This window comes from Littorina saxatilis, linkage group LG2, assembly GCF_037325665.1.
Source record: "Littorina saxatilis isolate snail1 linkage group LG2, US_GU_Lsax_2.0, whole genome shotgun sequence".
NCBI classification, from domain to species: Eukaryota; Metazoa; Mollusca; class Gastropoda; order Littorinimorpha; family Littorinidae; genus Littorina; species Littorina saxatilis.
The window spans coordinates 51,953,044-51,967,845 of NC_090246.1; the positions used below are offsets into that span (position 1 = coordinate 51,953,044).

The window sequence follows — 14,802 nt, forward strand, 5'->3', positions numbered from 1 at the left end:
GGTTGATTAAGAAAATAGTCAAATCAGCATGAGATACCATGAATGAATGTCGTGCACCTCTCACAGCGAGTGGTGAACTCGTTGTTCACATGAAAACTTAGTAGTTCTTTGAGAGTTCTCTCCCCTTGTTGGTGCCAGACGATTCAAACTTGGGCTTTGGCTAGAGTGAAGTTCACTAAGACTTTCAGTGAAGGCGTTCAGTAAGTGGTTGCAAGATCAACGACGAAAGCTAAAAAACATACAAGCATTCATCTTGCTAGTAGTAGTAGAGTGCACAAATCAGATGATTCATTCTTTTGGGAATATGATAGCCACAGAATGCAGAGGAAGAGGATCGCATTCGCACCGCGGAAATTTGAGTAAAAATCGAAGAGACGAGTTGCCCAGAGCGGTTTGCCACGGGTCGCTCGCAGTGCGAATGACAAAAAGCCGTTTCTTAGGGCAGTGCAGGAAAGCGCTCGCGAAGCACTCGGCGAGCGGCTTTGGTATATATGCTCGCCCACCGCCCGCCGCGTTATCCAAGATGGCGGCGGTGTTTACACTGCGATGCCGTGTAGCGTGTTTCGATCTTCTCGGCGGCGTGGTTTTCGACGTGACCCCAGGGATCCACCGCTTTTCAAGGTTTAGGGACTACCCCAGCTAAATTTCCCATCATAACTACATTCTCTCTGACGATTTCACTGACCGAATCGTCTACTAGTTTAAGAAGTACAACTTTTTCATATCGCAGCAATCGTTCTTTCTTCGTCGCCATCGTGAAGCGATTTGCATAGACCAATCCAGAGCGACTTTTCTCTGAGCGGGCTATTGTGATTCTGAGCAACGCATGGCAACTCATAACTTCAGACATAAGTTAATACGTCAAGTATCACATGAACATTCGACTGCAGAATGGAATACAAAGTTGATGCTGCAGCCATTTGTCAGGGAATTAAAGCATGCATTAAGCTTATATAAGTACAATTGACAAGGTGATTTTGTGTGAATAAATCTGTTTGAATCAATGAATGCAGACCTTATAGTTATAGTTCATACATTTTATCTTCAATTTTGAATCACAATCTGAATTTGCCAGACTGTTGATTTTCTTGAAATAGAAACAAACAAATCTTTCTCAATAAAAGATAATTATGCCATGCAGTATAGTAGTATAGTGATCATTGTAGAATGTTAACCGTTTTAATTTAAAGGCATACTAACGCACTCCCGTGTTTACAAAGTGTAGTTTGCCCACAATCGATGTCAAACGCACCATAAGACCATATAATGACGATATGTCACCATGCGCGGACCATAGGGCCAAAAAAAATAATAGGTGTGGTTACGGTAACATATCCCCAAAAAATAGGGTAGGAAGGTAGGCAATCACTTTTTTTTTTTTTTTTACTTTTTTTTCTAATGTGTACAAATTAAACCTACTTGACAGGGAAATAAGTGTGCGACTCGGGCGCTTTCGCTTTCATTGCGTTTTCTGCACTCGTTTACTTGGGGTTTTTTGGGTATTTTTTTGACAAATGTAATAAAAAGTTATAGGGTCGGCCCCCAAAAATAGGGTAGGTCGGGTTACCGTAACCACACCTATTTTTTTTTTTAGGCCTAATACATGCATTACAGCTTGTTCTAGCCTCTGAAAAAGTGAGGATGTCAACAAAGCCGCGGTGTTAGCTCCCTTGCATCAACGTTACATGTGTTGCCAAATCTATAAATAAGACCATCTAGATCAAAATAAAAATTCAAATATCTCAACATTTAAGGGCTCCTAGACCACAATATTTTGCAGGGAACTTAATTTAGTCTGTCTCCAGCTCTGGGTAAAGCAATTAGCGTGTATATTCATCAGCTTTCTATGCCTTTAACTAATGAGTGATTTAATCATTAACAATAACATCATCAGGGACCTACACTAGTTACAGCTTAAGCCCATTGGTACAGAATCAGTCTCTCTCAGGTATGGAGTAATTTCTTTCCTTAAACTTAAAGATCAGATGTTTTGGAGGTTTCAGTACAGTGGGTTCTTTTAAAAGTAATAATATTGGAACAAAGCCATTTCAAATAAGAGAAAAAGAGAAGAAAAGACGACATAAAGAGAGAACAGTTAATAGCAGATGATAATGTGTACGACCACAATGTAGGTCACCTGAAATGTCCTATTGAAATTTGTTAAGCCGGTCAAATGTCGTAAGACTCGTATTCATTTTGTTTAAGTCAGGACATTTGTCCCATTAGCACAAATTTGTAGCAACATCCCTGCAGCTATACTGAGTCAGTGTTGTATAAGATCAGACAACAGGTCTTTACACCTTATAAATTAATCAGTTGATAATGAGCGCTTTTGGGGTGATAACGCGAGACAACTCCTGTGATCTTGCCGCGAGGTTCCGCCTGTTATCGTTGTCTTTTTACCGTATTAAATGCACGACTTACACACGAACTGTTACCAAAGCGACATGCTATTCAGTATTTGGGACCAATGCACGGGTTTTTTTCTTTCTCGTGTGATCTTGCCGCGATGTTCCGCCTGTTACCAGCCGAAAGAAAGAAGGGGCATAACCTCACCAGAACCGCCCATTGCGTGTGTGTGTTTTGGTGATATCATAGTCATAGAGTGATAGACTATGCTGCTGCCATGGTGCAGTGCCAATCATTCAGATTCATAGAATCATACTGTGCACATGTACACCAGGTATGTTGATCGAATAATCAGTGTTTAAGTTCAGTAAGTATATTGCTGGGGTACATGTATATCACTATACATGTGCTGCACCAGGCAGAGTGAACTTGCAAGAAGGCATACATGCATAAGGGTTAGTGTTAGAATGGGATTAGTATTACTATTACACTGACGTGACCAAGTATTTGTCACATTTTGTCATACTGTAGTTTGATTTGCAAGCACAAATAACATGCACCTGACATAATATATATAGTATATATATGTAAGTTATAACTGACAATCTGCATAACAAAGAACAACTTTATTTTTATGCTTTGTTATTTGTATTTTGAAAAACTGATGTTTTTTCATTTTAATATTAGTTACTTTATGCCATCTTAATACTATAGGTGATGAATTGTGTACAACGTACATTTGATCAATCTCAATGATTTTGCTCATTTGCTCTAGGTTCCACTCGCAGGGGCACTGTGGTTAACGATGAACGTGCCTTGAGGTGGAGTGATGGCACAGAGGCCACAGTGGCTGTGGGCTACTGGGAAAACGCTCAGCCTGAACCTGGTGATGGTCAGTGTGTGCTGGCCAAACTGCACAACGGCCGAGTTCTCTGGTCTCTGGTCCCATGTGAGAGAAAATCACCCTACGTCTGTCAAAGGCCTGCTGCCCCTGCAGGTAAGTAACTTAAAATCTCATTGCTAGTTGTATTCTTAATGCACTGTTTGAGGTGGACAAAAACAATTTGCGAGTAATCTTTTTGAAAAGTTTGGTAAAAAAAAAGCTTTGTGGTTTGCCTTGAGATCTTCTGAAGTTGGAAAGTCAACTTAGAGTAAGTAATTACTTGTTCATAAAGTGAACATTTTGCGAAACTGAAATGGCCATGTCTTTATGGTAGAATCGGCCACCATATGCAATATTGCAGCTATTTTGCTGAATTAAAATTTCGAGCTAAGGAGGCACAGAGACTAATAGTAATACAGTAATTGAGTTGTTTACCTGCAGACACTGAACTTACCCACAGCGTCACCTAGTTTGTACAGTCTACAGATAGGATTTATGTGCATGTCATATGTTTCAACAGGTTCATTCCATTGTCACAATGGCCATTTTGTTCGAATGGGGCTGACTTGTGATGGAGAGGATGACTGTGGTGATGGCTCTGATGAACTTGCCTGCCGTAAGTGGACACTACAACTGTGGGCTTTGGGGATTTCCCTTAGTCATTCAGTAGGTTGGGCAGGGGCCAGTCAATAGCTCAGGCAGAGGTCATTTCAGAGTAACCTGGTAGGGGGGAGAGGGGTATATATATATATAATAACTGCCTATTATCAGCATGTTTCGTGTAATTCCAACTGCAGATGTTACATTCCCTGCAATATGTTGTATACTTAGAGAAAATTACATGAGCAAACTCATCCACATGTATGCAGAAGACTTTAAAGCCACCGTACGGCAACATCAAGCGGCGGACTGCTTACTTCGCCCTACAGACCAGATTGAAGTTTTAGCATGGCTGGGAACGCATAAGAAGAAGCAGCCACCTTCTGCATTTGTGTGACACATGCAGGTTTTTGTAGAAAAGCACCAGGATGAAAAAGTTCATTCTTCCAACCTGACTGTTCTGTAAGAACACAAATGAATCTAAAAATTTATGGAAAATCTGTTGCTTTGTAATGTAATTCACCACTTTCCTTTCAATTATATTGAGATTATGAACGTAGTTTGCTTTTTTTTTGGGGGGGGGGGGGGGCGGGGGGGGGGGGGGGGGGGGGGGGGCAGACCTTTCGTCATCAGAACTTTGATCTCGGTAGTTTCGTCCAGCAGCCTAAGAAATTCATACTGGGCTGTTTAATACTTGTTATTTTACACAGAATGTCAATCTTACAAAGAATTCATCTGACTTCTATTGTGCTTGTGCAGCCGACCGGTGTTCTTATCTTTTGACGAATCAACAGAGCGGCACCATCCAGTCTGGGAACTACCCCAACGGGTACTTCAACAGGAAGACTTGCACATGGTTGATTGAGCTGCAACTTGGTTACAATGTCAGGTTACGGGTAATGTGATGCCTTTGTATGCTTCTATTAGAGTCTGTCCAGACAAAATGATTATATGTTATACTTTACACAAAAAGGAAACACTACCAGCCATGCAATTTGGAGAGGTGCACAAAGAGGCAAGCAAATAAATGCAAATAGAAAAGTATGCATGCACACATACACACACACACACACCCACCCATTCCTACATGTGTGCACATTCATGTAAACACATGTGCAAGCACACACACTCACACTCACACTCACACACACACACACACACACACACACACACACAGACACACACATACACAGACACACACATACACAAACCACACTCACACACATTATAAAGACCAGTTTGCAGTAAGCATCTTAGCAAAGAACATGTCCACACATGATTTGATTTTTTAGTTCACAGAGTTTAACACTGAGTCACGGTCAGATGAGGTGCTGGTTCTGGCTGGCGGTATGACTGTGCCAACATCGCGCATGGTGGCTCGACTGTCTGGGAACCTCACTTCTCTGCCCACCTACACCAGCAGCAACAACTTCATGATCGTCATCTTCAGCACAGACGACACCATGAGCGACCGTGGTTTCAACGCACAGTTCTTTGCAGGTATGGATAATAACAAAGAGTTTAGAACCATTCTTTAACATATTCTACTGTGAATTCTATTACTTAAAAACGTTTGGGAGCACTGATGAATTGTTGAATTTTGCTTAATTGTGCGTTGAATTGTCTCTCACAAACACTTATCGATGCACAGATTTAACTGGTGCATTGAATTTGATTGCAGACACATTTGTTGACATACCATGGCAAGTGTATTGCATCATGCTCTAAAGATGACAGTACAGAGTGGGACTGCGTGTGGATTATTGTAATACAATTTCTGTGAAGCAATTTGCCTTATTCAATAGAACAAAAACTCACCGAGTAGGTGATGGAGATGGTGCAACAACTAAGACATTAAGATCTCCTTTAAATGTGTTGGTGAGGAGTGTAACAAAAGGGGAAAAAGAGAGACAGAAGGAGAGGAACATGTCTGAGGTCTGCATTAACAAGCCTTTTTGACTCACATGCGAAGCAAAAGTGAGTCTATGTACTCACCCGAGTCGTCCGTCCGTCCGTCCGTCCCCCCCGTCCGTCCGGCCGTCCGTCCGGAAAACTTTAACGTTGGATATTTCTTGGACACTATTCAGTCTATCAGTACCAAATTTGGCAAGATGGTGTATGATGACAAGGCCCCAAATAACATACATAGCATCTTGACCTTGCTTCAAGGTCAAGGTCGCAGGGGCCATAAATGTTGTCTAAAAAACAGCTATTTTTCACATTTTTCACATTTTCTCTGAAGTTTTTGAGATTGAATACCTCACCTATATATGATATATAGGGCAAAGTAAGCCCCATCTTTTGATACCAGTTTGGTTTACCTTGCTTCAAGGTCAAGGTCACAGGAGCTCTTCAAAGTTGGATTGTATACATATTTTGAAGTGACCTTGACCCTGAACTATGGAAGATAACTGTTTCAAACTTAAAAATTATGTGGGGCACATGTTATGCTTTCATCATGAGACACATTTGGTCACATATGATCAAGGTCAAGGTCACTTTGACCCTTATGAAATGTGACCAAAATAAGGTAGTGAACCACTAAAAGTGACCATATCTCATGGTAGAAAGAGCCAATAAGCACCATTGTACTTCCTATGTCTTGAATTAACAGCTTTGTGTTGCATGACCTTGGATGACCTTGACCTTGGGTCAAGGTCACATGTATTTTGGTAGAAAATATGTGTAAAGCAGTTCTTAGTGTATGATGTCATTGCTAGGTTTAGTTATTTGACCCTGACCCTGAAGGTCAAGGTCATGTAAAGGTCAAGGTCAAGCATTTGAGTCGTATGGGCTTTGCCCTTCTTGTTCTGTTTTAAGTGAAGGATGAAACACTCGTCACCCGTAATAAGCTGACAGCAACCAGCATGCCCAAGGAGCTGACCTCTCCCCTGTATTCACAGTCACAATACCTGGGCTCTCAGGACTACACCTGGATTATAACAGCCTTTGAAAAAGTCAAGCTCATCACACTGGAGGTACTGTAGCTGTCATGGTTCTTTGACTTTATTTCTCTCTTTTAGGATTGACTTCGTGTGGTAACTAGCCTGCAGGCATTATGGTTGTCTGTGTGTACGGCAACATCCCCCTTTTTCCCATTGTGTGGGTGTGCGCGTATATGTGGGTGTGAGACTGAGAGAGACAGACAGATTAGCACTCACCAGTTTTGGGCCAACACGTCTGAAGCAGATAGACAGTGGAAGCCCACCCCCTTTTAAGGCCACCAACAATCTTGAAAATATCATTATCAGGTCTTAAAAAGAAGGTAGTCTTAGAATGGAGGTAAATTTACAAAGATTATGAAGAGAAAGGGGGAAGTCTTGAACCGGGAGGTCTCAAAAGGAGGGTTCCACTGTACTCTATTTGCTGGTTAAAAACAGCAACATGCAGAAGCATTTAGATTTACTTTCATCAGATAAGTGGTGACTCTGCCTCTTCAGATTGTGGACGTGGACTTGAAAGGACAAGACAGCATTCTCATCAGAGACGGGGACATGGTCTTCCACAACCTGTTGGCCAACCTGACGGCAACTTCAGGTGCCATGCCACGCTACGTACTGTCCACTGGTCGTGACCTCTACATCACCATGCAGACCAGGGGACTGGACACAGGCAGGGGATTCAAGTTCAACTATTGGCAAGGTGGGCACTTAGAACATGTGAACCAATGGAGTGATTGAGGTAGTGAGTGACAACTGTCATAGTAAATGGTACTGTCAGTCATGTGATTGAAATTCACAGAAGTTGTGGGACAAAATTAAAAAATATATTGTGGATAGGGGATGGATGGAATTGAGAAAGAATGGTGAGAAAAGGGTTGGGGGGGGGGGGTGTGAGAAGACAAAGAGTGACAATGTTTTGCCTGTGCATTTTTGCAGGTACGCATTATATGTTTGAACTTGTCTTTGAACCAACTCAAGAGCTATAACGACAAACAAACAACCAAAGATTTCTTGAGGCATGCCTGCAAAGGAATCGTCTTCTTCCAGTGACTGTAGTGTCAAACGCTGTGTGTTGTGATGCCTTTTTTTCTGCCCACCAGGTTGTCAGGTGAACTTGAACAGCACGAGTGGAGTGATACAGTCCCCTGGCTACAGTGCCACTGGGGGACAGTATGGTGCCTATCAAACCTGCACCTATGATGTCACAATACCTGGAGGTGTGCCAGTCACTGTGCGATTTGATCGCATGAAAGTGCACGAAACTGATGAAGTTATGGTGAGAGAAAAGTACTTTTGTGGGAGAGTTCTTTTGTGTTTGCCCTTAACATAACTTCAGAATAAGCAGAACAATGGTGACTGCGCGTGAGAGCGATAAATAAAAAGACCAAAAATACTGTACTCACGTTTGAACGAAGAATACGGAACAAATTTCAGAATAAGTCCAATGCTGAAGTGTGACGGTCCTGAATGAAAGTCATGTTTTTGATTTTAATCCTTGGCTTGAGAAGTCATTGTCTAGTACAGTGTTGTGTGTGTGAGTGTGTGTGTGTGTGTGTGTGTGTGTGTTTGTGTGTGTGTGTGTGTGTGTGTGTGAGTGTGTGAGTGTGTGAGTGTGTGAGTGTGTGTGTGTGTGTGTGTGTGTGTGTTTGTGTGTTAGAGAGCTTGTATTAACTTGCTCAGAGTAAAAACAGGGCATTGACAAAATACGAATGTCCACCCTATGACCAATCTCCAAATAGTGTTCCTTATTGTGTAATAAAAGGAATGACAGTTCCTACAGATGGCAAAAACTTGCATTAAAAAACTAAGTACACAATTTTCTTTGATTATTCTGGAAATTAGATTTTGCACAGTTTCATCAGGAACAGTACTGCATATGGTCACCCCGTCTGAGTTATGTTTCTATTTTCAGCATCAGTAGTAATCATCTGTGGTTTTCATTTTCAAACATTGCTGTAAACGAATGATTGGATCAAGCTGAAGCTCCTGGATGAGCTTTCCTCGTGTTTAAGTCGTTGATTTGTTAGAATTTGTGTAAAACTCAATGTATCGATTGGACATTGGATTTCCCTTCTTTGAGCCATGTGACGTCAGAGGCCTACAAAACTTCATATTTTGGCGTTTCAGGTTGACCGAAACTTCAAAGGAACTACAAAACACACGTCATGTGTTTGATTGCATGTGCGTGTGCTGTTCAATGTCAAAACAACAACAAAGTCAGTACATGACATGTGTTTTGTAGTTCCTTTGAAGTTTCGGTCAACCTGAAACGCCCAAATATGAAGCTTATGTATTTGATTGCATGTGTGTGTGTGCTCGTTCAATTGTCAAAACAACAACAAAGTCATAGTACCTGAAAGGAATTCGATCGATACATAAATGTTATTTGCGTTTTTGACCAAAATATGACATTTTACACAGATCGAGACAGTCATTGTTCTCCGAGACCGCGCTAACGTATATTAAAAGCCTTTCTTCTGTTTGTATTACTATTAGGTGTACGAAGGCAACCAGCTACTATACAACCTCACAGGGCAAATCTCCCCACCCCGGTTTACTATCAACTCCGGGTCCTTTCGGGTGGTTTTTGATTCTGATGCTATTCTGACTGACGAAGGATTCTCCATCACCTACTCAGTTGGTGAGTTTCACTTGTATGTTGTTTGCATGGGTAATAACAGTGTACATTTAAAATGATTGTGTAGGACACTTATAGTACAAAGTTAGCTACCAAAATAGCTCCTCATAGCAAGTGCTGAGTACTTGCATCTGTGCAACAAGGGCAGATTGCAGAAAGACCTGAGACAAATGTCTCAATTCTGCTCAGGTGTTGTGGACAGGACCTAATCTGCAGTTTGTAAATGTTGTCTGTTTATGCTTAGTTTAGGTAACTCAACTGGTATGCCCTGGGCTTGATGTGTAAGACTCACATAGCATGGCTAGCATAACCGTTACTAATACAGTTTTTGTTCTCCTCAGTACCTTACAAGGTGTACCCGCTCCAAGTTTAACATCAGAACTGTGCTTATAGGTAATGCAACTGACGCAGATCATTTCTATACCTTACAGGGTACACCAGCTCCTAGTTTAACACCCAGCCAGTGCTTACCCAATGTAACTGATTCAGCTTTTTGTGATACCTTACAGGGTACACAAACTCCTAGTTTAACACCCAGCCAGTGCTTAGCCAATGTAACTGATTCTGCTTTTTGTGATACCTTACAGGGTACACAAACTCCTAGTTTAACACCCAGCCAGTGCTTAGCCAATGTAACTGATTCAGCTTTTTGTGATACCTTGCAGGGTGCTCCAATCCTCCGTTCAACCCCTGGACCATAGTGACACCGCGCACAACAGACTACAAGCTGGGCACAAGGGTGGATGTCAGCTGTCAGACAGGTTATGCATTTTCCGCTGTGGAATTCCAGGACCTCAACGTGATGGACAATTATGAACCCCTGAAGATGGTCACCCTGGAGTGTATGGCGGGAGGCACCTGGAATTTAAAAACTCTGCCCTTGTGTGAACGTGAGAAACTGATTTGTAATTTAATAGATTAAAGGTACACTGGAACAGCCCCCCTTTCAGACCAAGGTGTTAAATTTACCTCCATTCCAAGACTCCCTTTCATTTCCCAGAGTTTTTAAAGTCTTAAAACCAGGATCCACTGTATAACTAAGTGTGCAGCGCACACATTTAAATGAAGTGGCTTTCTTTTTAGAATTGTAAAACCTTTATCCATCTTAGAAGACATCCATTTGAAAAAAAAGAGCTGTTTCTCTTATGTCTTATATTTTAAGAAGGATTTAGTTTGCGAGAAAGTATGTTTTATCCCTAAGGAAATTGAAGTAAAATGGCATGTAAAAAAGATAGCTGTTTATTCAATTAATACTTCAGGATGATCATAAAGTCTGCTTAATCTAAAGCCCTGCCATGCTTGAGAAACATATATATATATATATATGCCAAAAGCATAAATAAATAGTGTTACCATGTACAATAAACTGTTGACAAAAAGAAAGATATTCTAATTCAGACTCTTGTCACAGGCAAGTACCTTGGATTCAGAGTGATGAACTAGATCACACATTCTATAATGCCTCATGCTTTCATCATATATATCATCGTATAATTGGTGAGCATCCCCATAAGACTGAAAAAGAAAAGAAATGACATAGCTCTTAAACGATTCAGTTCTTCTTCTTGCGTTCTCCGATTTATTTTTAAAACTTTTTTTCTCTCTTTTTCGCTGCCTCACTCTGGAGGGACCTCAGTGGGCGAGCGCCATGAGTGTCGCTTCTATCTGATGGTGTTATGGTTGGCATTGATGCGTGGTACCATGGTTTATTAGAGTGCGCCGTGCAGCCCAGTACCTCCGTCTTCAGCACTCGAGGTTTCTGTCGGGGTTGCCTCACCCTTAGCTCATGGCACGTACGTCCTACCCTGAGAGCACAGGCGGGAGGATTTGCCGGGATCCCACCCGGAGCTAGGGTTTTAATGCGCCCATAATCGCATTAGATGAGTCCCGTCGAAGGGCGATGGAGCATTTCGAAGAGAGTAGCAGTGCCGCCTGCTACCCCACTCCACCCTGGTAGGAAACACCGCCAGTTTGGTCCGCAGCCGCAAGCGGCTGGTCTTCATATCTGAAGTCCGTTCCCCTATCCGCCACCCGGGGACGCGCTGGGTCGGGGGTAGTCGCCCCACTGAAAGTCCCACACTGGGTTAAAGAAGTTCAGCCTGTCCCAGAAAAAAACCGATTCAGTGCAGAGAAGCCCCTTCGAAGGCAAAGTACTTGAGTGCATGTTTCTGGCTTTGTAGCTCAATACTGTGGCCTTGTGCTTGCATCATTGCTAATTTGTGAGCATCCCTGTAAGACTGAAAACGAAAAGAAATGACATAGCTCCTAAAGGACTCGGTGCAGAGAAGCCCCTTCAAAGGCAAACTACTACTACTACTTGCGTGCATGTTTCAAAATGATTTTTCAAAATGATTGTTAAAATACGATGATGAACTCATTTTAGGTGATGACTTTGACTTGCTGTTGTTGTTGTTGTTGTTGTTGTTGTTGTTGTTGCCTTTTGATAGATTTTTTTTCTTGTACATATGCAAGGAGTGTATGGATGTAGGAGGGTTTCCACTTCAGGTCAATTACCAATGGCTTTTATGCTATATGGCGAAATAAATGATTGTTCTTGTTTCTGGCTTTGCAGCTCGATACTGTGGTCAAGCCCAGCCAGTGTCCAACGCCTACATTGTGAATTCCACTGGAGTCACCTACATGGCCACCGTGACCTACCTGTGCTATCCAGGATTTGCTGTGCAGGGATCGCAAACCATCACCTGCACAGAGACTGGGGGTTGGACCAACAGACCCTCCTGTCAGAGTGAGTGTCATTGTATGCTTCAGCCACGCTGATCACAAATATGAGTCACTTGCATGACTGGCCCATGCTTGCACGTACATCCAAAACTGTGAAATAAGCTCGAGCCTAAGTATTACTATTAAGCAGCCCTGTCATGATATTTGAAATGTGATGTTTAAAAAGTAATCAAATGTAGCAGATTAGCTGTATTTCTGTTCAAAGTAATCAGACATACCTCTTTCTAGGTTGATTATAAAACTAATATTATAATTTGTATACAGAATTATGTGTGAAATATGTGCAGACATTCAGCATGAAGAAAGAGTTTAAAAAGGACAAGACACAGAACCTGATTAGTTGAGGCACAAATTGCAAGGAATCAGGAATTTTACGCCGCTTGGAACCTTTTTAGGTTATTTGCGCGCATAAGGTTTTGGCAAGCATAAGGAATAGCCCTCTTTCAGATCTTAAATTACAGTTATTTACATACGATTACAGGTTTTGCAGGCAGAAAGATGCTTTTGGTTCAATTATGAGACTCTTTTTTTAATTACACGTATGCCACTGTGTCTCGCAGTTATTAAATTACATACACTATACCCAACTCACATATAGCAATTAACTCTAGTTCAGTGCTGGTTACGCTGTACGCGTCCCCTTGGTAACAAGGGAGACCACTCTAAAAAAGAGAGTGACCCATCCCATAAGGCCAGACCAACTACCGGTCCGACTTCCGTATGCGTGCGCATACGCCGCCATTTGTATCATTCCACTCTCAGCGATCCAAGGGTCTGGTCGCGTTTGATGTACGCTCCTGCTGTTATCAGCTTTTCACCTTGGTCTGAGGACTTCGGATTCACCCCTTGGTACCGCCTGAAGCTTTACACCTGTTCCTACGCTGTGTGGGGTGAGATCTTTCTGATTTATCGCAACTTTAGCGACGTTTTGTCGCTGCTTTCGAACTTATAAAATTTTTTGACTGAAAATTTTTGTGAGTTTGTTGTTGTAATGGCGGAAGCTGCACTCAAAGATAGTGCGTGGAAGAAGCCTAGTTCGAGACAGGTCTCGGCTGATGCGACTCCTTCTAGGAAATCTTCGCGAAAGTCTAAGAACGCTGGACTTGACGCGTCTTTGACTTCTGATTCGTCTTCCGCTAAGTCACCCGTTTTGGCTGACAAAAATGTTAGCCCTTCTCTGTCTAAAGTTGCCTTAGATAAAGTTAATGTTCCTGGCTCGGCCTCCGGTGTTTCGGATGCCACGGCTTGCCCAGGTTTAGCTAGCGCGGAGGTAGCTTCTCTGTTGCTGACGCTTAGTGCGCAAGTTTCGACATTAGCGTCGGAACTTTCCTCTACTAGGGAGGAACTCCGTTCCCTTCCTTCCGGTGTTTCGGATGTTTGTTCTCTTGGCAGGATCCGGTCGTCTCCTTTGACTTCCACCTCTACTTCCGCCCGGCCTTCTGCTACTGTGACTCAGGCAGAGGTTCATGCCTCACAGGATGGTGGCTCACGCTGGGTGTCTTTGCTGAACGTGCCCGCACATGACAAAGGTATGTTGACACCGCGAGTAGCTGGGTTCTCTGGCGAAAGCGGTGTGCGTGGTCAGGAGCGAGTAGCGTGCCAACGAAAGTTGCGCCGCGAAAGTTCGGATTCCGCGGCTGGCCCCTCCTGCCGTGGCAGGGGGTCGGTTGCGGGTCTGGGCCCTGATCAGCGAAAGGATAAGGCTCTCGATCCGCTCCTCTTTGAGAGTGCCGGCGAGGTGCTGAGTCCTCTTCCGCCCAGGGGGCAGGAAGTTGTCAGTGATGATCCTTGGACGGAACACGGTGTGTCCGAGGGTCAGTTTCCGGACTGCCTTCAAGCTCCCAGCCATGGTGGCTCGGGCGGCGGAAGAGGCACATAAGTTCTTCCCGGAAGGGGTGGTGGAAAGTAAGACGAATCTTGCCCCACCCCTTTCGGCACTTGACGATTTCCGGTGTGCGAGGGAGCAGAAGCCTCACTTCCGCTTTCGGGAATCGCCGACTGTTGCAGTCGAGATGGCTTCTACCCTGAAGGGTAAACGGCATGCTCCGATCCCTCTGCTGGCTCAGCATGGTGAGGTTCCGGAGGAAGTGTTGCCTTGGGTTGTGAAAGAGGGGGATCGTCCTGCTTCCTCTTTGCATAGCTTTAAGTTGAATCCGTTTCCGGTCAACTTGGTTGAATCCTTTGCTTTGCCATCGTGTGCGCTTCCGGTTACACCGGAACTGGCCAGTTTAAGAGGGGATGCCTACAGGAAGGACAAGCCTGTCCCTTGCACTGAAGGTTCTCTGTTGGCCATAGAGGAGACTGGTAGGTCTCTTCTCGAGTTGTCCTCTGTCTCTGAATCTTTACAGAGGTCGCTTTCTCGTTCCATTGCGTCCTCGCTCGATCCTTTTGAGTTTCGGTTTGACGCTTCTCCTGCTGTGGCTACTACTCTCCTGTCTACTTTGGCTAAAGTGACGAGAGAGCAGATGACTCTGTCAGCAAGGCTTTACACCCATGCGGTGCTGTCTAGGAGGTCAGCCTTTTTGGCGGGTTCTAAGATCGCGGACAAGGCGACCATAGAGAGTTTGAAGGTCTCGCCTTTTTCGGAGGGTGCTCTGCTGGGTCAATCTTCTCTTGATGCTCTCAGGAAGGAGACCCAGGATGCGAGA

The 14,802-nt window shown here is 43.4% G+C and overlaps 1 protein-coding gene across 5 annotated transcripts in view; it reads left to right on the top strand.

The window, feature by feature from the left end:
* LOC138959186 (uncharacterized) overlaps positions 1 to 14,802 on the top strand; it is a 238,685-nt gene that overhangs the window by 73,718 nt on the left and 150,165 nt on the right. For all 5 annotated transcript variants that reach the window (XM_070330571.1, XM_070330570.1, XM_070330574.1 and 2 more), the window contains 10 exons: positions 3,125 to 3,346; positions 3,753 to 3,848; positions 4,592 to 4,728; positions 5,125 to 5,332; positions 6,653 to 6,810; positions 7,273 to 7,474; positions 7,875 to 8,050; positions 9,271 to 9,415; positions 10,078 to 10,302; positions 11,985 to 12,158. In XM_070330571.1, the coding sequence (XP_070186672.1) occupies positions 3,125 to 3,346; positions 3,753 to 3,848; positions 4,592 to 4,728; positions 5,125 to 5,332; positions 6,653 to 6,810; positions 7,273 to 7,474; positions 7,875 to 8,050; positions 9,271 to 9,415; positions 10,078 to 10,302; positions 11,985 to 12,158 (1,743 nt within the window). The remainder of the gene's footprint in view (positions 1 to 3,124; positions 3,347 to 3,752; positions 3,849 to 4,591; positions 4,729 to 5,124; positions 5,333 to 6,652; positions 6,811 to 7,272; positions 7,475 to 7,874; positions 8,051 to 9,270; positions 9,416 to 10,077; positions 10,303 to 11,984; positions 12,159 to 14,802) is intronic.